Here is a 27,796-nt window from a genome sequence, read left to right as displayed (position 1 = left end):
GCCACTTTGCAGAGTGGTTTTCCTCAAGATGTATTAGCGACATTGTACTTTTCCACCTGTGATTCTAATCTCTGACCGCTTGAGTGTTTGCTGCCCTCATCTTTTCCCCTCATTTAGCATCATCTGCAGAGTTCACTGAAGGGTCATTCCCCCTTCCACATCACTGATGATGATGATGCTCAAATGGACAAGACCTAACCCCAGAATCTCCTGCAGGGCCGTAGGTTTTAGTGCACCGATAATGGTCCTGTTGTTCCACAACACGTACAGAGCCCTGATCTGTGACTGGGGCTCCTAGACTATTACAAGACATAAGAAAAAAACCCGCCAAGTATTCTCAGGTAGGTTTCAATGCATTTATTAAATTCTTACAAAACAGAATACAAAATTCTGGCATCAACAGTTGTTACAAAGAACTTCGATTGAGCTGTATCAGTTCACCTGGTACATACAATAAAGTGCTTGTTTTTTTTAAATTTTTGTTTTTATTTTTATTTTTTACTTTAGTTTTTATTTTTAAACCAGCCCCTGGCTCGAGGCATCCATTGTACAAACCAACAGTGCGTTAAGGTGATTTTATGTCAAACCCAGCTTTGGCAGTCTTCATCAATTGTAAAGTGGAGAAAGCCTTTTCTCCTGTATTGATAAAAAAAGTCAGATTCACAGTAAAAAAGTTTCTAACCAGTTCTAAATTGAGTTAATTGACTGAAGGAGGACCAAGGGGGAAATAAGCAAAATATATATTTAAATTTCCTGCTAAAACTCGCAAGAAACTTTTTGAAAAGAAAAAAGGCTCCAAGACAAATGCTTTATGAGGAAAAAAGGCTTTTTTAAAAAATAAAGGAGGAAAACATGGGTTTAAAAAAAGGACTTTGGCAAGACAGGGTTAAAAATGGGCACAGAACCATTTAAGTGCTAGAGAGAAAGATTCTGAGCAAGCATTGTCTTTGGAAACAAAAAAACAAGGGAAAGTAACCAGTGGGGAGGTGGGATGTGGGCCCAATCCTGGGCACTAGCATTAGCATCTCTTCTGTCTTATTAACACCTACAGACCAAGGGCCACATTTTTCAAAAGACCTGAGCACCCAATGACACCCTCAATGGAGCCCTCTGCTCCCACTGAATAACGGCAGCTACTTGGGGCCAAATACTATAAAGTCTGATCATGCAGGTGCCTAAATGAAGCTGGATTCTCAGCCCAAGTGTGCAAGGCATTTCACAATTCCAACCACACACTGCCCTGTGCACGTCCTCAGCGCAAGTGTGCTTCTTAAAGGCAACCTAGAAAGGAAAGAGTAACTGGGCTGCCTATTTGATTCTTAAAACAGCATGAGAGAATTTCTTCCAAAAAGAGTTTCCCCTTCATTAGCAATCCGGGGTCTTGTCTACAGATTTTCCTGGAAGACTCTGGCTGATGGGAGAACTGCTAACATTGCGACAGATGATTCACTTTGTTTTGCTGGCATGGCACATATTTGGACAGACTTTTAAACACCAAGTTAAACCGGTGTGGCTTTAAAAACAAACTGCTGGGCAAGCCGTCGGAAAAGCTCCCCTGATAATCAATGGAGTGAGGCTGTCCTCTCTTTAAGGGGGTAAATTTTCAGAGGCACAGACAGGAGATAGAAGCCTAAAAGCCCTAAAGTGCCATCTGTGACTCTGAACATCTCCACCAAGAGAAGATTAAGCTCACAAAACATGTAAGCAGGCAGACTGTCAGCAAGCATAACCTGCCAGATCTGACCCCAGCTGAGGATCTGTTCTGAGATCCTCAACTAATCCTCCAGCAAAACCAGGCAACCCCCGGCCTGCATCCCTGATTTTTCTGAGGACAGAAGACCCCAGACCTTCTTTCCCCATCAAAGCAGCAAAGAAAGGTCAACCCAGTTAACTTGCCTTTGTAGGCCGCCTTTCAGCAGAGGAAAGTTTCATGGGTGGAAAGTGGGGAAAGTTTGCCAACAAAATCATGGAAAACCAAAACATCCCCCCCCTTGCAAATCCCTTCCCATGTTGTTTTTAAAAAGGCTGCAACCTGCAGCATTACAATAGCTTTCACAATACCAGCTCAAGGCATCGCATACTGTACATCATTCAAGTATTTCTTAATATAAGACAACAAGGAATTATCTACAACTGATAAAAACAAAATAAGCTATAAAAAGTAACCATGTACAATCAAGATAATGGATTTTTTTAAAGGAGGTCTCGAGGAGTATTGCAGCCTGTTTTTTGAGGTACAGTACTCCCCTGCTTCCAATACAGTGCTCCCCCGTATTCTCCTTGCCACCCTGGAGTTCTGCAGTCAAGGGAAGCACATGCCGATCATTGTAAGCAAGCAGATTTGTGGATTTGTTTCCCTTACAGATGAAGTGAAACTGTGTCTACAGAACAGGGTAGGGAACAGTTATAATTTACATTCCCCTGCCTTCCCAAAGCGTCATCGAGAGCCAAACACCCAATCAGCAAACGCCTGATGCTATTCGCAATTGCCTCCCTGAAATAAACAAAACATATATTGCATAGTATTGCTGTCAGCAGTCTTGGGGGGCGGGGATCCCAGAACAGCCTCAGTCTGAGAAAGCATCAGGCTTACACCAAAATTCAGGGGAGGCGGGCTGGACTCCCAACTCAAAGGGTTCCAAAAACCTCCAGCTGGGCCTATGTGATACGTCTGAGGTGGCTTTGAAAATATAAAGCTTGATACATCCAGTGAGAGAGAAAGGGAGACCAGTAATTTGCAGGGGGCACATTTCCCTCCGTCTTGACATACTCAGACATAACACGCCAGCCCTGTTTAAGAGAGGGGCTTCAAGGGAGGCGAAATGAAGCATCTGAGTTCACTTCACTCCCCATTTCACACCGGCACAGCTACACAGAGCTCGGTGGTGCTACTCCTTCATCTGCACCACCGTCAAGGGCAGGCAAATCCAGCCCGATATTCCGCAGGGAGATACGGGGTTTTGGTTTGCAGAACAGCTGGGCGTGCATAAGCCCCAGCATGCCCCCATCTAAGAGTCCGTGCTTCTGAAAGATCAGGCCCATAACACTCATTTTTTCAAGAGGAAAGCGAGGGAAGGGAAGGCGCTACGCGCCGGGCTGGATCAGGAAACTAGGTAAGAGACGTCAGAACAAATGGAAGCACGAGATACCCCATGGGCAAGGAGGGTTGTTGCCGCTCACCTAGGACCCCTGCCACAGCACCACTGACAGACTCGTCCTGATTGGTCAGCCTCCGCTTGGGAAGGCTCGTGTCAGAATTCAACCCAGAAAAATCACTTCTACGGAACCTCTGGAAGGCGCAGTCAAACCACACATTCTCCCCTCCCATTCAGACCTCCCAGAGAGGCCCTGCAGGCTTCTCAACCCAAAAACCCAACTTCCACAAGCCCATGCCTCCCTCAAAGACTCTTCCTCCACTAGTCCACCTCTACTTCGGCATGAAGACACAGAAACCCACCTCAGGTATAACCCCCTGGGGGAGCCCTCTGCCCATCCAACGCCAGAGATTGGATTTCCTGATCGCACCTCGAATAAGAATCTCCTCCCTCTTGAGGGGGAGCCTTGGGAAGATCCGCATTTAAAAATAAATGAAATGCGCCCATGGAACCCCTTAAGTGACACAGATCCCATGGAAACAACACTCCTTTTCACTTGCTTCTGCCACCCAGCAACAGAGCTGCTTTCCAGGAGTCACCAAGTCAGCAAAACTGAAAACCATTTCAGATCCTCTCCCTGAATGGTCAGTTCGTTGCCCTAGGACAGAAAGCTCACGGAAAGCAAGAACGAGTTTTTCCTTTTTAAAAGCACCAGATTATTTCCAAGGCAGGAGATTTGCCAGCCCCAGTCTGTAAGGACAGGAGCTTAGAGTCGTTCCTGCCATTTACTGGGAACGAAGCTGCTCGTGTGATTTCACAGAACTGGCAGCTAGTCACTGGGGAAGAGACCCCCTTCACACACACGCACGCGCTCACTCACCCACCCTTCAGAAGGGGCCTGGATCCTGCTCCATGGCAAAGCCCCTACAGAGACTTTCATTGGACAGGATCAGCCCTATCACGCAGAGTTAGGAAGTAACTCCGAATGTGAACATTTCAAAAACCCATGAACACTGAGGGAGATCCCACCCGTCCCCACCTCCGCTCCCCCATATCCAAGCTGTACCTGGCACATCATCATCTAACCCTAGGAAGCACCATGCCGGTACAGTTCAGTTCCCAGTCCGAGTCTGAAGGACAGAACCTAGGGGAACGAAGGAAGACACTTCTCAATGTCCTATTCACGCAGGGTTTGTTTTAGCAAAGCACAACGAGGCTGTTTAAAGAAAAATAAAAACCCTAAAGTGGTTTAAATAGCTTATCTTGGAGCAGGGAGCTGAGTTTCAATCCAAACCAAGGAGATTCAACTGCCCTCATGAGCACAGCTCTCCTCTCTTCTAGCCAGAAATCCATCTGCCAGCACCACATTCTCTGTCCAGGTGAGGTGCAGAACACCCCCTATTTCCATAGACTTCAGCGGGAGCAGAGGGCACCTGCGTTGACAATGACACCCCCTTCTGATGCCAGGGAATTCCCCCATGCCCCAACACCAAGCCCTGGCATTTGACAAAGATCCAGTTTCCAAACAGCACTTCAACCAAACTCTCCCTCAATCCTGCCACATTCCGCTGCATTTTGGAATCCCTATGGCAAAGGAAGTGTTGGGAGGGATGGGGGTTCAGGACTATCCTCTCTCCCCAACCCCTTTTTTCTGAGAGGTGCGATGCCTGGACACGTTATCTTTTAAACACCTTATCTTAGATCAGCCAATTACAGCTCTGGAATGATTTTTTTTTTGTCTTCAGTTTTCTGTTTGTTTTTTTAAAAAAGCTCCCCGCGGTTGACTCATCTCAGCCCCAATTCAAAGAAAAACCCTCAGCTCGTTAGGAAAAATAAATGTTAAAATGCTACTTTTTGTTGTTAAAAAGACAACCGAGGGTCCTTTTTTTGTTTTTGTGGTTTTTTTTTTTTTGTTTTTTCACAGTATGAAATGAGCTGAAGTTGTAAAAGCATCACTTGGACAAATAGTCCTTTGGTGTAGGAAAAAAAAAATAAAAAAATAAAAATTAAGTCAAGAAAGAGTTCATATGTCATCTGTTAAATGTCCTTAAATGTGCCCTGGGTGAAGGAACCTCACACTTGATTTAATACCTTAAAAAAAGTTTTTAAACCGAAACAAAACAAAGGAACTTACAAGATCAGTGAAACCTTGGAAACCAGCCAATAGGACAGAGTCCTGATCTTGTTGCTAGCTAACAACGGTATTAAAAAAAGGACGCCGCCCGTACACAGCACATACATATGTACAAGGAGTGGGTGGGGGGGGCCACAGCAGGCAGGCGATCACGCGTGATCGCCCACCAGGACTAACGGAGCGACGAGGTGCTGGCTCACAGCCCCCGCCTTCGTCATGCTGCTCTTCTGCCTCCGTTTGGCCAGCCTGGATTCCGAAGGGGGCGACAGCTGCATGGAGCATGAGGTAGCTTTGATTATGATTGGTCGCATTTCCTCCTCCTCCTCGTCTTCATCATGCTGCATCAGCTGACGGTTGACAGCGATGGCTTCAGCAGCGAAGGAGGTGAGTTCTTTGGCACTGCTGTTCCTGGAGGGGAGACAGGCCAAGGTCAGCAAGCAGGGGCTGGACAGGTGGCATGAGACACCCACCCTCGGAGCAGCAGCTGCTCAAAAGAGGTCTCCCATTCCCATCATTGCTCCCTGAACCAAGGCAGAGATTCATGAGTGGGAAACACACGCTTAAATCAGTGTTCAAGGTGCATGGGGAACCGGGCCCAGCATCTGATCCCCAGAGAACCCATTCCAGGTCTGCCTCTGCAACCAGCCTGAAGTTCTGAGTAAGTACTTTAACAGGATGGCTCAGATACACCCCAATGTCTTGTTCTCCTGCAGCTGGTTAGGACTTGGGACTGCCACATGGGAGAGCCTGCTTCCAATTCTGGGTCTAGATGCCCCACCTCACCAGGCCAGCAGGGGCTATAAGTGCCAGGGAAGTGACGGGGCAATGGGGCAAGCTTTCCAGGAGAGCAAGTGGGGTCCCCTGGTCTACACCAAGGCTCCTCTAGTCTCCCTCGGCTGAGTGGATAGGAGAGTCAGCGCTCCTGGGAGGCAGGCAGAGGACTTTCAGCACCCCGTGTTGCAGGCATCACCAATGCACTCTGGCTTTGGATGGTCAGGTCTGCAAGATCTGCCAGCCGATGAGCTCATCATGTTACTATGGAGAGGGCTGCACCAATACCGCAAAAGCTGCTGGGACACCTCTCTCTGCAGCAGCCCCACCCCCTGTGCGTACACAGCCAGGGTGCAGGAGAACGGACTCTCTCACCTCTGTAAGATGATGGGGGTTGGAAGCGTGTTGTCTGGAGCACACTGGAACAGAACAGAAGCAAGATTTAGAGTTGAGTGGCAAAGCTCCCCTCAGGAGCAGATATAGGACCTGCCCTCAACACCCATGCAACCATCTCCCAGTAGAAGTGGTGGGTGTCTGAGTGGAAGGAGGCCCCAGTGGGCAGGGTGAGCTGGGCTTGCAGGAAACCTGGACTCAATTACTGCTCTGCCAGAGACTTCCTAGGTGACCTTGGACACGTCACTAGGAGCCTGAAAACCACGGTGGATCCAGGCCTTAGCGGCTTTGTGCCTCAGTTTCCCATCTGTGCAATGGGGATAATAGCACTGCCCTACCTCCCAGAAGAAATACATTAAAAATTGAGGTGCTCCAATACGCCGGCAATGAGGGCCAGATAACGACCCAAAACCGACAAATCCTGCATCGATGGCTCTGAGACTCCAGCTTCTTTCTTTAGGGACAGACACTTGCGCGGTTAGAGCACAGGACTAGAGGTCAGGAGACCCAAGCTCTAGTGTGGTTCTGCCAGGGACCCTGGGCAAATCATTTCTCCTTTTCCTATGCCTCACTTTACCTAGCTGTGAAATGGGAATAAACCATCCCTGTCTCAGGGTGGAGTGGAGCAGGGGGAAATCATGAAGCTCACCTGTTTCTCAAGTACTTTGAGAACCCCAGGTGGGAGGCTCAACAGAAGTGCTAAGAAGGATTGTAATGCTAAGGGAACTTCTCTCTCTAGAATTGTGAGCCTCCAGATAAGTTTAGTTTTTAATGCCATTTTCTCTTCTCTTCTCTCACATCACTCAGTCTGGGCCCAACCCACGGACCTTACATGGCCAGTGCTTCCTAGCCGTGTTACACAACTGTGCCAAGAACCCACACAATCACTTCCAGAATCCTGTGAAGTTAGAAGAGTCTTCCTGCAGCTCAGGAGACAATGAGAAGGGTGATCAAACATCTTCAGAGCAGTACTCACCCCCTGCACCCAAGGATGCTCGAGGACCTGGGCCGCGCTAAGCCGTTTCTTGGCATCTCTAACCAGCAGCTTGGAAATTAGATCTTTGGCTCCAAAAGAAATGTGGGCCCAGTCCTTATCAGGAAATTCATACTTCCCTTCCTGGATACTCTCAAAGAGCATGTTCTGGAAGGGAAGAGGCACCCGAGCAAAGTTTTTTTTTAGAGAAGTAATAGTGATCCTCAGTGCAATCTGATTAGACCTAGGAGGCAGCTCCTCCCAAGGTGAGTGGGAGGCTTGAAGCTAAGCAGAGAATCTCCAACCTTCATAGAATCTCAGGGTTGGAAGGGACCTCAGGAGGTCATCTAGTCCAGCCCCCTGCTCAAAGCAGGACCAATCCCCACAGATTTTTGCTCCAGATCCCTAAGTGGCCCCCTCTAGGATTGAGCTCCCAACCCTGGGTTTAGCAGGCCAATGCTCAAACCACTGAGCTACCCCTCTCAGCTGCATTCTGTGTGTGCAGGGAAAGCTGATGTCAGATATCCAGCAAGTTGCTCTCCAGGCCAGCAAGAATTAATTGCCAGAGAGAGGGGTTCTTTAACCAGAGGTCAAACCATTGCACCGGAAGCCACATGGGGCGACTTCAAGTGGCTGTTTCAGCCGGGGGCTAGCATGCTGAAGGAGGTGGGCTGTGCAGTGTGGGGGGCTGGGCCAGACAGGATAACAGACCTACCACTGCTGCTAGCTAAGAGCTCCTTTCACACAAAGGCCAGGCTGCCAGGCAGAGGGGCTGGCTCACCTGACAGGCATGGCACGCCTCGCCGCGGTCCCAGCCGCAGTCGGTGCCACAGTGCCCTACGAAGGGCGGGTAGCCGCTCAGCATGATGTACAGGATGACGCCCAGGCTCCACAGGTCGCAACGCTTGTCATAGATGGAAGCCTCCTCGTTGAAGGCTTCCACCACCTCGGGAGCCATGTACTCAGCAGAGCCGCACTGCGGAGAGGGAGAGCAGGGCGGGGTTACTCAGAGCAGGGCCGCAGGCAATCAGACCTCAAGAATCCAGTACTGATCCGATGAGATGCCTCGGAGGGGAGGGCAAGACGACGCTACAGATCATCGCAAATGCTCAGTCCCCTGCTATCACGAGACACAGGTAAACCAAGACACCAGATCCAACCCTCACCCTGAAGGTTCGGCTCTAAATATTACAATCCACGACCAGCCCGGGGCTAAATGTGGAGGCAGGACCCCTACAAAGCAGGCCGTGCCAGAGTGTAAAGCCTGGATGTGACAGGCATCACCAAGTCGTTCATGCCCCATCACAGAACCCCTAGGGTGCGATCGGCAGCGTCTGCAGGTATGACCCAGCGCAGAAGCAACCCCAGTAGGTTCGCCTGTCAATGGTGCAGCAACTCCCCTTGCCACAGCTGGCTCCAAACCCTGTGATCAGTGGACAAGTTGCCTGAGCGCCAAATTCACCCAGATCTAAACACAGACTGAACCTAAATCTGAGCTGGCAATGAAGAGAGGCCCGAGTGGGCAGCATTGCTCCCACCAGAAGGGACCTGGGAAAGAAAGGAACAGCCATGCCAGAGGCAAGGAGCAGAAGCAACAACCCGAGGCTGCACCACCCTGTCCTTAGCCAAGATGACGCAGCAAAGAGATTTGCTCATAGGAGAGACAGAAGGCCAAGGAAGGCCAGGCAGCACCAGCTCCCAGGGTCTGCAAACGTCTCTGCCACGCAATGGGATCCTACTCCCGTTATAGCAGCAGGAGTCAGATGGAAAAAGCACAGTTGCTCCCAGGACTCGAATACAGCATCTCACCCCCTCTTGCCAGCTGCCATCTTCTTCCCCTAAACTGCTAATCTCACTCTTTGTAAGGGTGAGTCTAGCTCCGATGCTTACGAAGAAAACCTCCAAAGAGGCGACTGGGTGGTAGCGGATGCAGCCACGGCACTGGGAAATGCAGTGTGCCCCTGTCCACCCAAGCTCCACCAGCAGGGAGCACTGGAACCACACTGTCGCAAGCCGGGCTCGGGATCACGTGCATTGGGAGCAACGTCTGCACTTCGCCTCAGGAGGGCAAGGCTTATTTTGTGGGCCGAGCTTACAGAACCAGTACATCCCCCACAGGTCAGACCATGCCTGCCCCGCCCCGTCCATATTCAGAGTGGGAGGAGGTAGAGGAGATGAGAAGTTATTTAAATAACTGACTGGAGCTTCCAGGATTTTCTGCCCAGGGCTCTTGAGATCAGGCTCCCAGACATAATTCAAGGGTTCATGCCAGGCTAACTATGCACAACAGTCCCTCTGGGAAATTTTCCCAAGTGTTGCTTTGGCAGGAGCTGATGACCACGAGCTATAAGCAGACCCATTTTCCCTGGAAGGGCTGCACACAGCCACCTTACGAGCATCCCCCAAGGTCCTAACATGTCACTGAAGAGCAGCGAGGAACCAGGTGAGCCAAAGGGAATGACGCACACAGTAAAGACACCCAGGTGTCCCCACAGGAGAGGCTGTGCAGAGACTGATCAGTTACATCCCTGGCTGTCCTCTGGCTAATCAACAGTGTCTAATCATTGGAGAAAAGCAATTTTCTATAAGTCCCCCCTCCCGTATCTAGATATTTAGCTGCTTAATAAATACTTTGCTCTCCTGTAGCACTTTGTGACCAGACTGCAAAGTCCTTTAACAAAAGAGGTTAGCATCATAATCCCCATTTTACTAATGGGGGAAACTGAGGCGCAGAGGGGTTCTAAGTGACATGTCCAAGGAGCAGACCAGTGACAGAGCCAGAAATAGATTCCCAAGGTTCCTGAATCCCAGTCTACTGCTCAGCCCATTAGACCACAAGGCCTCGTCGCATATATGCCACCATCCAGTCACTACAGTGTGAGATCCTCGCCTTCCTTGTACATTTGCTAGCAGAGGTAAGTCTCTTCCTGTGTTGCAGCTTGCAGCAGGGGAAACTGCAGCACCAGAGGAGAAGCTGCTTGCCCCAGAGAGGCCATGGCAGGGCTGGGAAATCAAAGCCAGGTCTCAAGCCCCAACTCAGTGGCTCAACCTTGAAACGATCCTGCCTCCTCCACTCAAATCCATTTACATGTGTTTGTCTGGATGAAGTCACGGGATGGACCCAGAATGCTTTAGTCCCAACTCTACCCTTGACAGGCACTAGATTGATAGCACATGACTACCTAATATAGGGACCAAAAAAGTCTGGGGAGTGGGAGGAGGAAAGTGTCCCCAATCTGGTCTGTGCCCTCCCTGGGATCCACAGCCAGGAGCAGGGCTGGGTGGTGCTGCCCCCCCCAGGGGGCGTGCCCCACAGTTTGGGGACCACTGTTCTAACAGAAGTTACAGCTCAGCTCATCCGACCACACCCCACTCAGCCCTTTCCCTGCACTCTCCAGGTTTCCCTCTGAACTCAGCGTGTTCGTTTTATACAGGCTCCTTCCCTCTTTCCCCCCCAGGGATCCTTCACTGTAGTAAAGGTTCTGCCCCCACATTCTTCCTGGAATGGGAGCAGCAGGGCTGGAACTGAATGCCTAGTACCCTTTAGCAAGAATCAGGCTTGAAGGATAGGAAAAGATCCCTCCCTATTGAATTCTTCACTCTGTTTCCCTGAAGCCGGTTTTGAACATCTGCCTCCAGAAAAGACAGCCAAGCTAGTGCAGTGCCTTGGCCATGCAGCCACCTTGATCCACCGTCCAGGACACCAGAGGTAATCAGGGAAATGCACCATATTTGGGGGGGGAGGGGGGGAGGGATGGACAGAGGAGAGGAGAGGCTACTGTTTGGAAAACAATACCCATCTCCTGTCTCAAAGGAGGGGGAAGCCGGCTCCACCTGTTACATCAATGGCCCCCCAGATGTGAACAACAGCCAAAAAAACTGGCTGAGCCACACACACACCCACCCACACCCGGGCTGATCCCCAGGGCAGAGAATAATGGACATCAGAATTCAAGGCCCTGCACTCAGTGAGCTAGGGAAGGGAATGCAGGAGTTAAACAGCTGATGTAACCAGAGCCACAGATGTCTCCAAGGCCCTTCCCCCTCCCACCCTCCTGTCTGGGGCTTTCCAGCCCCAGCTCACGTGATGGATCAGCCCACACAGGCCTTGTGGGGGAGGGAAACAACCCCACAGCCATCAGATAATCACTTATGAGAGGCCAGCAGCAGAACAGCTGATGCCACAGGAAAAAACCCTTCTGCAAGCTGAGAACCCCAGGCAGGGCTGGTGCCCACCCCAGGGGCCCAGATCAGCTTCTCTCCTCTCCTCACAACAGCATAAGAAACAGAAAGCAGAACTTTGTCACCAAGAAACCCCAGCCAGAGTTGCGCTGGTGGGCAAGGTGCAAAGCAGAGCAGCCCCAGAGATAAACACCCAGGCGGGGCTGGGCAGATAGGCTAGGAGTTTCCCTGGAGGGCGGGCGGGTTCAGCGTCTCACCAGATTCCCATCCCCACCCATCATTCCCAGGCCAGCAGGGAGCAGCACTCCTAGGCTCAGGAGATGTTCCCGAGGCCACCATTGCATCAGCCACAGCGCTGCCCTCCTGAAGCACATGTGAACCCAAACTGACCTCGATGCCAGTAAACAAGGGCGTGAGGCTCTGCCCAACCCCATGTGCCAGGCAGTCCTTGCCTCCCAGAACCAGGCAGCGTTTGCCAGGGCGAGCGAGAACCCTGCTCCCCGCAGGGGTTCTGGCAGCTGCAGGACTGGCTCATCGGACCCTTTCTGCAGAGAGGGGACAGTTCGGGGGTGGAATTCTCTGGCCCAGCTCACGCTAGATCATAATAGTCCCTCCTGGCCTTAATGTAGGCAGCAGGGAGAAAAGGAAGTCTACGCGCCAAAGCCCCTACGTCCATAAAAAGCAGGGCAGAGAATCCTCACACCCCAGCCCTGAAAGTAGGAGGAGGTGCTGAAATCCAAAACACTGGGTCCCCAACTACCTCCCACGCCCCCACCTCAGTGCAAGCAACACTGCAAGTCAGAGACTTACGTCCCCCTCCACCCCATCCTGTTCCCAGCCACATCTCGCCTGACCCACTTCTGTAAATGTCCGCCAGAGAACGGCAGATCCCGCCCCCCCCCCCCCCAAGCCGCTCTGGCTTCTTCCCGGCAGCCAATAGGGCCAGCTGTTGCTAAGGCTAGATTTTACCTTCCCCTTGGCACTGGCTTGGCAGTGCGCCACCCCCTCCCCCCCGTTTGAAAGCAAGCCAGGCATGCTAAAAACGCATTACGTAACCCTTTCTCCAACGCACTCCCCTCTCCAAGAGGAATGAATAATGCATGAGCCTCTCAAGGACAGGCGTTCAGGAGAGCAGCGCCAGGCACGCGGCAGATAGCTGGTTTTCTGAGCGCCCTGTCCCCATAGGGGGCAGAGACCAGTGTATGCCACACACACACCCCGACTCTGCCCAGCGCTTTACTCTCTCCAATCGTCCACCCACAGCCTCTGGTTTCCTAATGCTCCCCCCTTTCCACAGGGTACGTTCCCTGCTCCCTTCGAAGGCCCTTTGCCTAGAGACACCCAACATCAGGCTTCTCTACTTCAGGAATCCCCCAGTGCCCAGGGACAGCTGTTCTGCCTCCCTCAGCCACAGCCTTCCCAGCGTGCCTGGCTGTGCCTACACTTCTCAGGCTCCCCGCTCAATTACAACCCCCCCGTTTCTATTCTGGGTGGAAACCAGTTACAGGAATGCCCCTGAGCCAGTGCCAGGGTAGTTAAGGGGGTCAGAGTTGCAAACGGAGCCTTACTGAAAAGTCCAACAGCAACTAAAAACAAACAGATCATGGACACTGGTGCCAGAGCAGAGGCAACTACAGAAGTCCAGCTGGTGCTCCAAGCAGAGCAGGGAGCCAAGCTGGCAGCATCTGTAGATAGACATCTAGCCTGGTGGCCAGGACTCCTGCCACAAATGCACAATGCTGGTCATCTTCCCAGACGTCTATGCAGTCTTAGACTCCCACAAGCTGGCTGGTAGCTAGCTAGTCGATGGTTCAAGGCATCTCTCTCTGCGACAGTCCCATCCTCCCCACAAAAGCCAACTCAGTCACCCCCCTCACACATTAACGAGGGGGCGGAAATACTTACAGGTGTGAGCAGCTCGGGGGTGGAGATAGGGGAACAATCTCCATTTAATTTGATGCCACTTCCCAGGTCAAAGTCACAAATCTTCACAGGGGAAACCTAGGACAGGACAGACGAGCCAAAGGAGTTGATCACTTAATTGAACTCCGACGTGTCTGTGACCTTCACCATGCAAGGCCAGAGGTGACCTGCAGATCCCCACACACGCTACACATGTCCACATGCATCATCCCAGCAATCTCCCCCCTGGGAGTCACTTCTTAGCAAACAGAAATCTGCCCATTGCCCTCCACCCATCTGCAATACAAAGGAGGTTATCAACGGCAAAACTCTGCTCAGTCAGCGAGCCAGCCCCCCAGCTCGGAGTGGATTTCCTCCTCTGGCTCTCCTGCTCCGGGCAGGGGAGGCCCCTTCCAAGAACCTGCATGCAAAGGGTTAACATCACAGCCTAGCTGCCCGCTGACTCCTCCCCCACCTCGTGCTACCTCTCCCACTAGTGCCCTCCCCACACAAGCAGGGCCCGGGCTCCCCAAAAGCCCAGACCCATATCCCAGCAAGAGGCTGACCCACCCACTGGAGAGGAACTCCCCTCCTCCAAGGCCACCCCAGCTCCTGCCAAGCCAGGGAGCAAAAGAGTGGAGCGTCTCTGGACATGCTGCTAGTCAGGCTGCCCGCCACTCACCTGGTCGGGACTCTCACAGAGAATATTTTCTGGTTTTAAATCCCTGTGCGCTATACCTGTTAAAAACAAGAAACCCCAGAATCAACAGGGGCTGCTGCTTTCCCAGGACAGTTCAGAGCCTGGCTTTTCTGCAGCCCAGGGCTGGCAGGGTCGATGGCGACCCAGAGACTAGGGGGGCTGGGTCCCTCATTGGCAAGCCCGATCCACCCTGCTACAGGACGCTCTGGGAAGCCCAACAACGGGAGAGGCGCTTAGGTCCGAGACACCTTGCGTGCTCTGGCAGGCCAGCGTGGCCCATCACCACGAAGGGAGTACCTAGAAACCTGGGGAACGGGCTACGCAGAGTCCCCATCCCGCTCCCTTAGCACCTCCACACAGTCCTCCCGGAGAGTCTCTAGTGGCTGAGGGGTGGCGCTGGACATGAACTCTCAGGCCTTAGGCTCATGGACTCTCCTAGTGCAGGGAGGAATAAGAACCCACTTCCCCCACCCGCTCCGCAGCCCATGCCTCCCGGCCCCAGGCAAGTACCCGGCCTTTGCTCCTCACCTTTGTTGTGCAGGAAGTTAAGGGCACTGGCAATGTCCTGCACCACCACACTGGCCTCCAGTTCGTTGAAGTGGCGCCTCCTGTGGATGTGGGTCAGGATGGAGCCTAGGGGAGGGAAGATGGCAGCTGTTAGCAGGGCCTCATCCGCATGTTTCTCTTTCAGCACTCCCCCCCCACACACACACACACACTAGCAGAGATGTGTGGTCCTCGCTCCAGAGAGCCTCCCCGCCAGAGCATTCGGGAAGCTGGGACCAGGGATTCTGCAGGTCAAGAGCCAGCAGAGAGTCTGGAGGGAACTGCGCACTGCTGAATGGTGATGGGTTATGATGGGACTTATCCTTGTCAAGCTGTGAGCTTACCAACTGGTGGAAGGGGTCTCCATTAGGCCTTGGGGGGGGGAGGAAGCCTAGATCAGTGGTTCTCAACCAGGGGTCTGTAAAGGGGCCATGAGCAGGTTTCAGGGGGGCCACCAAGCAGGGTCAGTGTAAGACTTGCTGGAGCCCAGCACAGAAAACTGAAGCCTTGCAGTGTGAGGCTGAACCCCAGGGCTCCCAGCCCTACACCTGGGACTGAAGCTGAAGCCTGAATAACTTTGTGGGGTCCCCTGTGACGTGGGGCCCCAGGCAATTGCCCTGCTCGCTACCCCCTGATGCCAGCCCTAAAGGTTGAGAGCCCCTGGCCTAGATACACAGCCCCCGCCTCAGCAGCCAGAGGTGAACAATGCCATGAAACGGAAGGAGGTGGCAGAGGGCCTGCAGGGATATTTACCTCCTCGCATCTTCTCAAAGACCAGGTAGAATCTATCTTCCTCTTCAAAGAACTCGATCAGCTCCAGGACGTTCCTGTAAGGAGAGTGACGGGGGAGATCAGATCAGCTCTGCCCTCTTGTTCCACAAGGCTCCCCCTCCAGCCAGCTGCAGGGCCTTCCCAGAGCTGGCTCCTCCATGCCACGAGCACGCATGGGCGTGCAGACGTGGGACAGGCGCCAAGGAGAACTGGGTTTCAATTATTGGAACCAGAAGGCTCCTGGGCCCACAGCTGGTTTCCCAGAATTCCAGGGGATGTTTTCTCAGTGCCCCACTTAATGACTTAGCTATACCACAGCACTAATTGTTAGCAGATGCTTCCCTTGGCCAACATGCTGCTATCGAGAAAGAGCATCGCTCAGCTTTTTATCCAGGAAGCTGGTCTTGCTATTCTGCCCAGTGAGACTAAACTCTCCACAAATGCAACAAACACCCTCCTCCCAAACCCTGCCCCCAGCCTACAAGAGGGAGGAGCCCTTCGGAGTCATCTCCAGCATTCAGCAGGTCACTGGTGGGTCAGCCCAGCTGAAAGGAGATCTATCCTCATTGCTATGGAAGGGTTTTAACTCACATGGCCCATTAAGGTAAGGTGGAAGCAAGCACATCTTTCCACTTTTACCCTGGATTGCAAAGAGACATGAGGTGGCAAGTCTCCGCCGTATGCTAAAGTGACGCCCGCCCACCCACAGAGATCCCAAGAATCAGTACGGCTTAGGCCTAGCAGGGAGCTCCCCCCTGTACCTGTGTCCCTGGCACTGGTAGAGCATCTCCACCTCCCTGAATACCCGGCTCCGGATGTGTCCAAGGCTCTTCTCAATTATCTGAAACAGAAATAGGGAGAGGAGTTTGGAGACTGATCGTGGCCCCTTGCGCTGCTCAAGGAGGGGAGGCCTTGGACCCCCCAAAGTCCCAGGGAGGGGATCTAGTAGGAATGATGCCGGAGCTCAGGTCCCAAACTGGACTGCGGCAGCGTCCTAGCTACGTAAGCCAAAACATAGCCCTAGAGCAGTTAACAAGCCAAACGGGCACCCTGTCCACACGGTCGCAGAGCCCTGCCATCGTCAATCCTCAGCAGACCAGGTTTCAGATCTGCCATTGTCCCAGGGATCAAGCCAGGCAGCCTGGCTCCATTCAGAGATCCCTGAAGGGGTTAACCAGCTTCAGAGACAGCAGCTTTCCCTCCCCCCACCCCCCAGAGAGGTGACAGCATTAGCCATGCCAGCTTTTCCTCCACACCCTTAGGGGCTGCTCTCATTCCAGGGGGACAGGCATAATGCACCAAGCAAAACAGAGGCCCATGCAGACTTCAAAAGCTGGGCCCTGGGGTTTGGCTGCAGAGATGAGGGCCCCCTCCCCAGGCTCTGTGGGGAAAGATCTTGTACAAAGACAGCCAAATAGACAAGATAAGCTGGGCCACAGGCTGAGATCAGCCACAGCAGAGTAAATCTGGCGTAAGCACTGATTGCAGTGGAGTCACTCTGGATTTACACCAGTAGAGCAGAGGTCAGACTGCAGCCTCCTGCAAAGGCAGCTCAGGGCAGGGAGTTCTAAGAAGAGACCAAGACAGCATAGGAGGCAGAGTGCAGGGCTGGCAGATCAGGACTCCTAGGACCTGTGCCTTCCTCTGCCACCAATTTGCTGCATGACTGCAGGCAAGTCACTTCCCGCTCAGTGCCTCAGTTTCCACATGGGTGATATGGGGGATTCTACCTCCCGGACCCCCAGCACAGGGCCTGAGGCTCAGGTGTTTGTAAAGTGCTTTGAGATCCTCACCCTGATGAATACAATCCAGGGCAGTTCCATGCCATGCCCCTGACTTTGCCTCATGGAATGGCCTCAGACTTCCCAGAAGGACTTCTCCCCTTTGCTTTATCGTAGCAAAACACATCGGTGTCTGAAATGGAGGGTCTGATTCCTGGGCCAATACACATGGCCCTTGTTGCTCTGCTGAGGCAGGAGGCATGCCAAGCTGCTGGAGAAGGGCACCATTGTTCCCCTCCCATGGGCAGCTTGGCCAGCAGCCCCCTGTATAAGCAAAGACGCTCCCCAGAGACTGCAGCTCTCAAACAGCCAACAGCTGCTCTCCTCCAAAGCCAACACACTTCCCTTTTTCAGAAGGTCATGACCCTACGCCCCCCCCAACCCCTCACAACCCCCCCTCCACAGCCTATCACTTCCGCACAGATGCCAGCACACTGCAATCGTGACGCCTGATGCCAAGGAACCAATCACTAGTCAGTACAAAGGGGTACCGGCCAGCCCTTCTCCAGTCTGTGCAGCTGAAGCAGCAGCAAGCCAACAGGCTGGGTCTGTGCCAGCTTTGCATACTGCCATACAGCGGCACTCCTCCCCAGGAGTCCCGCAGAGAATCGCTGCGTTAATCTGAGCTCCGACAGGTTTAGTCTGGAGTTCCAACGGCCTGGCAGGCAATCACACAGGCAGCAGAGAGGCGGCTCGCCAGGACCTGTTCTGCTTCCCACCCGCTTGCCGGGAGGCGTCGAGACGCCCAACGCACAAAGGAGTCTAACCATCCCACTAGCATAATCCTTCCCACTCATCTGTCCTCCCCAGGTGCTTTGGGAGCACTAATTTACCCTCCCAGACAGGGATCAACCCCACATCACAGAGGAGGAACCAGAAGGGAAGAGACCTGCCCTAGGTCACACGGTCTGTGGCAGAGCCAAGAGAAGAAGCCAGGTCTCATGACTCCTAGCCCTGCACCTTAATTATAAGGCTGCCTTGTCCCCCCCAGGGGTTGACAAGCTGAGCGATGTCAAAAGGCAGTGAGCCCATCTCTGTTCGGGGGGGGGATCTAGTCTCACACAGACTTCTTGTTTAAGTTGGACCACATCTATGATCTTCAGTGGCACCTGTTCAGGACCAGGGTCACCACTGAGCCCTGTGTTTTCATTCAGGGCTGAGTGAAGATCCAACTGCGCTGCCCTCCCATAAGCAGGACAGCCCTGGGCACTGCATCCAAGGGACAAACCCTCAGCAGTTTACAGGGACCGGTCATTGGTCCGGGGTGATCTCCTACACTAAGTGAGCCAGTCTTCTCAAAAGCTTCCTTTCCCCGGCTATCTTCGGAGGATCCCTTTTTATCGCGCTCAGCCGCAGCTACTCCAATTTGCTCAGTTACTACAGAGCCGTCTCCCCTCCCCTCGGCACACAGTGCTGATGCCTGCTCTGCAGAGTCCAGAGCCAATGCTGGCCCATTCAGGCCATTTGATGAGCACCTGGCTGGCTCAGAGCCTTATGTCTCTTGGGAGGCTAATAGCAGAAGCCCATCAAAACAGACCAAGCAGAGCCAGCCCAATTGTGTTAGGCACCGAAGTCCAGTCTGTCTCTTCCTCTCACCAACAGCCCGAGGCAAGTTTGGAGTCGATGGACAGTTTAAAGCCTTAGCCAATTCCCTCTGCCCTCTCCTCCCGTTTCTAAGGTGAGGGGTGAGACGAGTCTCCCAGCCTCATTAGGATGTAGTAGCCGATAGGTCCCTACAGAGATCAGAGCTCCAACATGCCAAGTGCCCAGACAGTGCCTGCTCTCGGAGACACACCATCTCAAGGGGACAGGACACATTAAGGGTGGGAGTGGAAATCAAGGTCAAGGAGGGAAGCGAAGAGCCAGGAACGAACCCCGCTCTCCCCAGTGACAGCCCCGGTGCCCCACCACTCGACCACGTGGCACTCTCAGAGGCTATACCTTCACGGCGTATTCCTTGTTGGTGATGAGGTTGATGCAGGACTGGACTCTAGCATGGGCACCTTCCCCGAGCACCTCCTCCTGCAGCTGGTAGACATCTGTGGGGAGCAGAATTGACCTTGCTTCAGTATAGTTTGTTTTTTTTTGGCTTCTGGGGGTGGGGAGGTCTGCAGAACTCCAGCTCCAGCCCTGGCGCTCGGCGCAGAGCCCGAGATGTGCCCAGATGGGGCACAATGTTCTTGCCGCACTCCCAGCTGCTGCTTCAGTTCCTGGCTAGTGATCAAATGATACCGTGCTTTGCTCCTCAGGTGAGTCTGCACAGCTGGGATCGGGTCTGATCTGGGGCAGGTGGGAAAGTTCATTAAACTAAGTACCTGCTTGAGCAGGAGGTTCCCCGGATTACGATGGCAAACCGACCCCCCCTCAATTGCCACCACCCCCACCCCTGAATTTCCTGCACCTCTCACCTTCAAACCTCCCAGAAAAAGCTGTCTGTGGCTCTGCATCGTTTCTTCTTCTTGTTCCTTTTCTTGGTATCAGGAATATCAATGGGCTGACTTGAAGGCATGTCTGTCCCAAAGCAAAGCCATGCAGAATGCATTAACACCACAGCATCTGCACAGCGCAGCCCTCATCTCCTGTATATGCCCTCGGGATTCAGGTATGGATTAGCCACACAGAACCCAATATAGCGTCCTTGATCTACGCTCTATATGATCAGACGTGACCCTAGTTCCCAGGTGCCTTCACCGCAAAGCGGACAAGGCAAGGATATGAGAGAACAGTTCAGGGACTGAGCAGAGAGGTTTGGGGAGAGGATCCCTGAAGGACGTGAGATTTACTGGGAAGGAAAGTGGGCTCCGAGCAAACAGCAGGAGATGAGGCCTAAGCCTGGGACAGATTTTGGAAGGTGTGTCAATCTTCCAGACACACATCTGAGCTAGTAAGCAGCCCTGTTGGCTTCAGGGAGGCTACACACATGTGCTTAAAGTCATGCACATGCTTAAGTACTGCCCTGCATCAGAGCTGCTGAGGACGGTATTTCTACCACCAGCAGCCGCCAACAACCTGGCATCTGAAGGCTGTTTTCAAGAGGGAGGAGGGTGCATTTTCGTGGTCATTTTCCCTGAGGGAAGGTGGAAGGAGAAGGGAGAGAAGGAATCAACATTCAACAGTCTTCACCCCTGCTCAACCCGGGTATTAAAAAGTCAGGCGCAGTCTGCAGAGCTCACCAGGGCGGGCCGGGCACTCGAAGTTGAAGACAGAATCCAGGTGACTTGACTGGGAGAATTCCAGGTCGAATGGGTTCTGGCCCTGGAGGTTCAGAACAGAGGAGAACAGAGTGAGTCACACATGAACATGCTGGTAGCCACTGAGGGTCTCCAAGCCACTTATCCTAGGTCTCGACATCCTGCTCTGCTGCCCTGGAATATCTTCATCCCAGCCTGTCAGCCAGCTAACACTAGTCCCATGAAGCTGGCTGTGGCTCCACCAGCCAGGCTTGGGTTCCCCCCAAGGGAATCCCACCAACACATCTCGCTGCATACTAGGAATCGCAGTCACATGAAGTTCCCTTTGCCTCCACCCTGGACTAGCTCATTTTTATACCCTTACATCCAGGCATAGAGAAAAAACCTCCTCAGAAATAGCCTTCCCAGAGACAGTGGCTAGCTTGCAGGAGGGACAACTTAATATCCAACACCAACTAACCAGAGCTGCAACATACACAGGGTCAGCCTCACAGGATCCCTGACAACTGAGATGGGTCAAAGTTACACTCGTCTCTGGAACACAGAATGGGCCCTTCAAGGAGAGCATTCCCGCATAGCTGGAAGTCTCTGCTCATTAAGATGAACCCGAGCAGAAAGCTGTCTCCCCGTCCCTCACTTCCTGGCTCGAACACAGAGGCCCAGGCAGGATGGAAGTGCCCAGTCCCTCGCTCCTGTGGTGGAGTGACTCAGGATCATTGGAAGTGGGAGAAGGAGCTGTCTGGCACACCCAGCAGGTCACTTGTTTGAGGGGAGGCTCTGGAGTCCCAGTTAGGCCAGTAGATCCAGGGCTTAGCGATATAGAAAGGGGATGGTAGCAGTTTGGACCAAACTAGAGAAGAAATTCCCACTTCTCCCCCAAGCTGTGGTAAGAACAAAGCCAGCTGCTGCCACCTTGGATTGGCAGAGGCCGCTAACACTACAGCCATCTCCATGGTCATCATCCAGGATGTCAATGTGCTTTACATTCAGCCTACCCACTTTCAGAGAGGTAAACTGAGGCACGGATTCCATTGCCCACTCACCCCAGGGTCAGACAGCAAGTGAGCAGCAGAGCCAGGACCAAGGCCAGGAGTCCTGCCTCCCAATCACGGGGCCCACCCAGCCCCTCACCCCACCTGCCCAGCATTTCACAAACTCTGGAGCAAGCAGCTGTTTTACATAACGACAGCCTCAATGCCAGTAAGAAGGTGCAAAAAATAGAGCATAAGTGGTAGCCACATGACCCTGACCTGATATCAGCTCCCAGGTGAGCAGGGGCTGGCACTGCAGCTATGCCAGAAATGCAGGAATACACATTTCTAAAGGGACTGCCAGATGAAGCAACATGGGCTGATTGGGTGTCAACCTAAACCATCCCACTGCCAGGACCAGCTACAGGCTTGGCAGTCCCTTCTCCCTCCGCACATTCCCCTGGGGCCTGCTCATTGATGACTCACCTCCTCAGAGGGAGGGACCCATTTTTCACCTGCTGCCAAAGAGTTGGGGCCAGCCATCCCAGCTAGGGCCATCCTCAAGCACTCCCTCCCAGGACGGTTCCCCCGCAGTCTCTAGCACAGGGTGGGGGAAGGAAATAAGCATGAGTTTGCAGGGCACAGGAGGGTGCCAGTGGCAGCTGTATTGGGGTCACTCAGAGGAAGGAGGTTTGCAAGAAGCATGGGATTGGGTGCTGGAGAGGCGTACACGTGCCTGAGAACACTTTGCTACTGCTCTTAAGGCAACCTGCGGTGGTGAGCTCTGGGTGAGACTAAGGGGATGTCTACACAGCAAACACCTGCAAGGGGGTAGTGTCCCGGAGCCGGCACTGACATCTACACCCTATTTTACAGCCCCGCAGCCTAAGTAAGCTGACACAGGCCAGCGGTGGGGGTTTAATTCCTGCGTAGAACACCCTGAGACATCAGTACTGCCACAGAACCCTGGAGTGGCAGGATGGGGACAAACTGGCCCCGACTAGTTGAATACTTGAGCCGGCAAGTCATGGGCAGGTGCAGAAAGGGGACAGAGCCCTGGGTCACTGTGCTAGCATTGTGCTTTCAGAGACCTGGAAGCCCCTCTCATTTTAGGTCCCAAAGCAACAAAAATTGGTCCAGATGCAACCAGGGGGTGGGGACAGGCAGCATGGCCTGCTGGGCTGGGACTTAGGAGCCGGGTTCTATTCTCAGCTCTACCAGGTGCCCTGCTGGGTGGCCTTGAGCAAGTCACTTCACCTCTGTGCCTCAACTTCCCCATCTGTAAAAGGGGGATAATGATACTGCCCTCTTGAAAAGTGCTTGGATATTACCAATGAAAAGTGCTATACACGAGCGTGGCATCGGTAATTTGTCCCCCATCACTGAACTGATGCATACTTTGGCATGACTGGCAGAGCAGAGTGTGTTCAGGGTGGGGTTAGAGGTCACCAGTGAAATGCACTGCTGGCACTAGAAAAGGCACCTGACAAGTGCGGACAACCAGCCGTGGGTCTTTATATGGGAGATCCACCCAGGTCCAGAATAGCCAAGCAGGCTGCTGCCTTGAATTAGGGGACAGCCTATACAGGACAGTTGGGGCTTATTTTCCCTTTTATAACTGACTCATGAGGGGGATAGCGAGGGAAATCACATCACTGCTCTTGTGCCTCAGTTTCCTTAAATGTAACATGGAGATAACACTCAGCTTCCTGCATGGGAAGCACGAAGGAAGAAGAAAGTGTTATAAGCTAAAGATCCAGGACACTCCCCTCCCCGCAAAACAGCTCATTAACCAAAGTACAAGCCTTCCCCTTGTTATGAAATGTGTTTGGGTGGAGGTGGAATTCTCCCTGAACTAAAAACAAACCACATACGCCCCACTGCCATGCCTGCTAGGAAGCGAGCCAGGAGGAAGGCCGTATCAGATGAACAGCTGCCCCTGCAGCCAATCAGAAGGGCTTGGCACAAGCTTCCCTAACGGCTAGAAACAGCTAGAAAGCGCATGTTTACTTTGTCTCCTGGTGAAAGGCCAGCCCAATTGCATTCAGCAGCCCGGCCCGAGAGGGGACAAGTCAGAACCCCTAGAATCCGGGACACTTTGCAGGCAAGAATCTGCAGGAGATGGTGCATCTTTTCAGCTAGAAGAAGAGCTCCTGGGTTTGTCAGTGTAAGAATCAACATTTTGCAGGCACAGCACCTCCAAAGGAGACCATTTTTACCATGCCCCTTATTACCCAATGTCACCCAGAGCCAGCAGCTTTCTAATCATTAGGAGAGACTCTAGCAAAGGCATGCTAAATACCGGGGTATCTGGAATTTCTCTGTTCTAGAGAGCATCTAAACATTTCCCTTTCACCTCCTTTTGCAAGGCTCCTTTTTCCTTCCCCACGCTATTTTCTTTTTCCACTTAGACGTTTTGTGACCAACCCACTAACTCCACATCCTCTCCCATTTTTTTTACCCAGCAACAGGTTTATTATGGAATGAGGCGGTTACGTAACAGCACCCCCACCACGAGGCAAAACAGAAGTTATGTCACCCTGCAATGGGCACTGCGCCAGGAGCCAGTAATGCACAGGAGAGGTGGGAGGAAAAAACCCCAATAAATCCCACAATGCCCCGAGGGCTGAGCGCCCTCTACAGCATGACTCGAGGGTCACTCAGCATCTGGCAGGATGGGGCCTTAAATCTGAAAGAAGAAGATGGTCGAACAAATAAGACCATTCATGGAGTCTTTCAACTCCCTACGCCAGCTGCCATATCCTGAATCCACAACATGCTGACACATACAAGAGGACTAGGCTGTTAAGGAAGCCCTTCTAGATGGTTCAGTGCAAGGGACTAATTCTGTTTTAATCAGCGCTATTTAGAGAGATTCAGCCCCAAGATAAAAGCCACTGCTGGCCTAAAAACCTTAAACCGAGATTAGGTGACAGTTGGAGTAGTTATTTATTTGAGGTAACGTTCTCCGGCCTGCGTTCTACAAGAGGTCAGACTACATGATCACGATGGTCCCTTCCGGCCAGGGAATCTCTGACACAAACCTCACAATAGAGAGCGACCTCCAGAAACAGGGAGTCATGCACAGACAAGACATTTACCATAGGAAAAAAAAAATCCCACTAAACCCAAATCCTCCTTATAGGCCCTGATCCAAGAGAGAACTGAAGACACAGCAAGAAAAAAAAGACGCTTGTAACTTGGTGTTGGTGGAGTCAGGGAGTGCTCAGTCATAACTGGGAGCCTTACAGGAGAGGAGGAGGTGCCCTGTTTCATAGCAGGCTGCCTCCTGCCTGCCAGGCCTGGGACCTGGCGCAGTCCAGCGCACAGCCATGGAATGATCCCATGAGGCTGCAGTGAACAGACTCCCAGGGACATTCACGGTGAATTTCAGAAAGCTGGGTGGCAGGATCCCAAGAGCAGCAGACAAGGCTATTGTGACATCCTCTTGGGTGTCCCACCAGTGCCAAAGAGGTTTCTTCCATGTAAATGCACTGGAGGCCATGCTCAGAGACCCCATGCAAAACACACTGAAATCAGCAGGATGGGGGGTAACAGCAATATTCGGTCCATCCCACTAACTTTTCTGAGGCAGAAGCTCGCACAACACCAAGACCTACGTCAGCTCCCAGCAGAGCACCCTTCCATGCTGCTACATCGTGGCCGTGCCATTGACAACTACTACTAGTGGTTCAAAACACCAGCTGAGAGAAATTTATTCCACCATTTTTCAAACCCTCAGTCCCTCATTGAGAGTCAGACCCAGGGCAGACACGGACCTAACAGAGGCATCTGGTGAAATCCCTTCCCACAATCAGATCAATAACCCACATCCAGGAAGCCACGTATCTATAACACACTCATCAAATCACCAATCGAGGCTGAGCACTTTCAACAGGAAATCTCCTCCTAGATGTTCTTTCTTCCCATCCCCTTTATCCTGAGTATGCAGCAGGAGCTTTTTTTATTTTAATATTAAAATGGTGAGGAGTTTATTAAGGCAGATTTGCAAAACCACTGAATGAATTTAGGAGAAGGCAACCCACAGACTCTCAATGGAACCTGTGCACCTAAAGGCCTTCAGTGCTTCCAAAACATCTTTAACCCTCATTTTCAGATAATGAGAAGGACTTGTATTTCCTCTGGGTGGTTTTTGGGGCAGCAGAAGTCATGTGATGGCTGCAACACTAACAAGTAAGTTCACCTAGTGTGGATAGGCGATGGAATACTCTAACATACACTGATTTCAAGCAACTGAACTGTTGGGACGAGGTAGCTATTCCAGCCTCAATCAGCCAATGCTTAGTGACCTCTTGGCAGGGTCCCAGAGCTCCAAATGTCTACAACTACAATTTTACAGCCCCTCAGCCCCAGCCATCAAGCCTGGCCCAGCTGCGGGTGTTTAATTGCTGTGTAGACATAACCACTGAGGCCTGATTGGCAGAGCTATTGAGCACCTGTAACTCCAACAGAGATCAACTCTTTGCACCTCCCACAAATCAGCCCACTGTTTGACATATATTTCTCCATATGGAGAAACACTCCAGTTCAGTCATTTGTTCCTTAAATTAGCAAGAATCTAAGATTGAAAATCCTTTGAGCTAACAATTAACGTGCAAACCATTCACTACCTCATTGGCTATTCGTATATTAATGTCTTTGCTGTTCTTTTAAGCTGTAAAAACACCACATGCTCTCTCTTATTACCTAAAGACCTAGTCTCAATAAGAGGGACCAAAATAGGATTGCCTCTAGCCAGTTTCTAATACTCCAAGGGTTCCCATCTACTATTGGTTCCAGAGTCCCAGAGGTGCGGCATGCATTTTTTGTACAAGACAAATTTCCTCTTGATTTCCAAGGATCCACACCCGAATTGCAAATTCGCCTCCACAATTTAGTCACACCATGACAAACTAAGAACAAAAATAATTTCCAACTTTGATGTAAACAAACCAACAATCAATTGACAAGTCAATTAAAAAACAACAAAACCAGAGGCTCAACTGCAAAACAAAAGAAAACTAAGGTTTACCTTGAAAGAACGATGGAAACCTTTGATTTCTGTTTTCTTCTGCACCATTTTGTTGAGATTTTTCGACCAAAAAAAGTGAGGAAGGAAAAAAATCTAAATAAAAAAAAGATGGTGAAAAAAGTAAATTGGGAAACAGGAGAGCTAGTTCTGATTGGCTGGATGGAGACCCTAGAGGAAAAGGAAAAAGACATAGGGATTGTTAGACAGCTTCCAGGGAGACTATACATCCTGTGACATTTTTAATCAAGGAGACTGCATAGATGCATTTTAATACTGGATGAATGGCCTGCCCTCGCCCTATAAAGCCATTAATTCTCCAGCACCTCAATCTTGCATATACAAATCAAGATTATTTTCAAAGCAACAGCCGTAACTTCTACTTCCCTGGGCGTCTTCCCACTGCTTCCCCAAAACAAAGCCCTCAGGTCCCCAGGGTGCTCCCCGCCAGCTGATCCACGCAAAACAAACCCCAGTCCCAGGCAGAGCAAGCTGCAATGCGAATAACCCCCCCACACCTCATCAGACTTCCCCCTCCCCAACTCCCAGGTCAATAAAACTCCCCAGTTTTTGGTTTTGAATGAGAAGACAGGGGAAGCTTCTGGCATTACAAGACCTGAAACCTTTGCGCGTCCATGCACCACAGTGACAACAAAGAGAATGATTCTGAACAAGCACTATTTGGGAACGGGGCAAATTGCACCCACCCAGGCTCCTTGGGTGCTGCAGGGGGGTCCTCTGGGCTACAAACAACCCCGAGCCCCCAGCCCTCCTCGCTAGAGGAGAGGAGGGGGTTGCAGCACACACGAGTCAGCTGCAGCACATCGATCCACCGTCTTTGGGGGAGGGGGGAGACTCTCACACACACACTCCCCCCCCCAGGTCTCTTCAAAGGAGAGATTATAAGGGTCTGATCTCCCCGAAAAACAGCCACACACACACACTCCCCCCGCGGGCACACGCCCCCCCCCTTCAGCTCCGAGCCCACTAGTGGGGTCAGCCCCCTTGACACCCATACAAGAAAAGCAGCAATGACCCCACCACGAAGGTCTCTCCCTTTGCAACGACAGCTGCTTTCGGGGGGTCACTGCGCTTCGCCCCCAGATCAGCGGGGAGGGGGGGATTTGCACCCACCCCCTGGTCCCTACACGGATCCAGGGGCTTCCATTGCAATCCCCCTCCCGCAGGCGTCTTGCTTTGGGGAGTCTCTGCCCCCCCAGGACCCCCATTCCCTGCAGTCCGCTCCCCCCCCGCCCTGCAGTCCGCTCCCCCCTGCTCAGTCCTTACCGAGCCCGGGCTCCGCAGTGCTGCCGCCACTGCTGATGGTACACACGGCCCGGGCCGCCGGCGCTGCAAG

The 27,796-nt window shown here is 52.3% G+C and overlaps 1 protein-coding gene across 1 annotated transcript; it reads right to left on the bottom strand.

Annotated features, from left to right (window-relative positions):
• Positions 1-342: 342 nt before the first annotated feature.
• On the bottom strand, positions 343-27,796 carry MKNK2 (MAPK interacting serine/threonine kinase 2). Its single transcript, XM_030540642.1, is given in 15 exon segments — positions 343-5,637; positions 6,376-6,419; positions 7,370-7,534; positions 8,148-8,342; positions 13,454-13,549; positions 14,133-14,188; positions 14,679-14,783; positions 15,450-15,523; positions 16,229-16,308; positions 19,190-19,287; positions 19,657-19,675; positions 19,677-19,759; positions 20,422-20,503; positions 26,443-26,535; positions 27,727-27,796. Coding segments are annotated over 14 exon segments (1,404 nt in total). The 5' UTR covers positions 26,491-26,535; positions 27,727-27,796; the 3' UTR covers positions 343-5,378.

This window comes from Gopherus evgoodei, chromosome 22 (genome assembly GCF_007399415.2).
Source record: "Gopherus evgoodei ecotype Sinaloan lineage chromosome 22, rGopEvg1_v1.p, whole genome shotgun sequence".
In the NCBI taxonomy this organism is placed as follows: Eukaryota; Metazoa; Chordata; order Testudines; family Testudinidae; genus Gopherus; species Gopherus evgoodei.
This window is presented reverse-complemented; position numbering and strand designations above follow the sequence as displayed.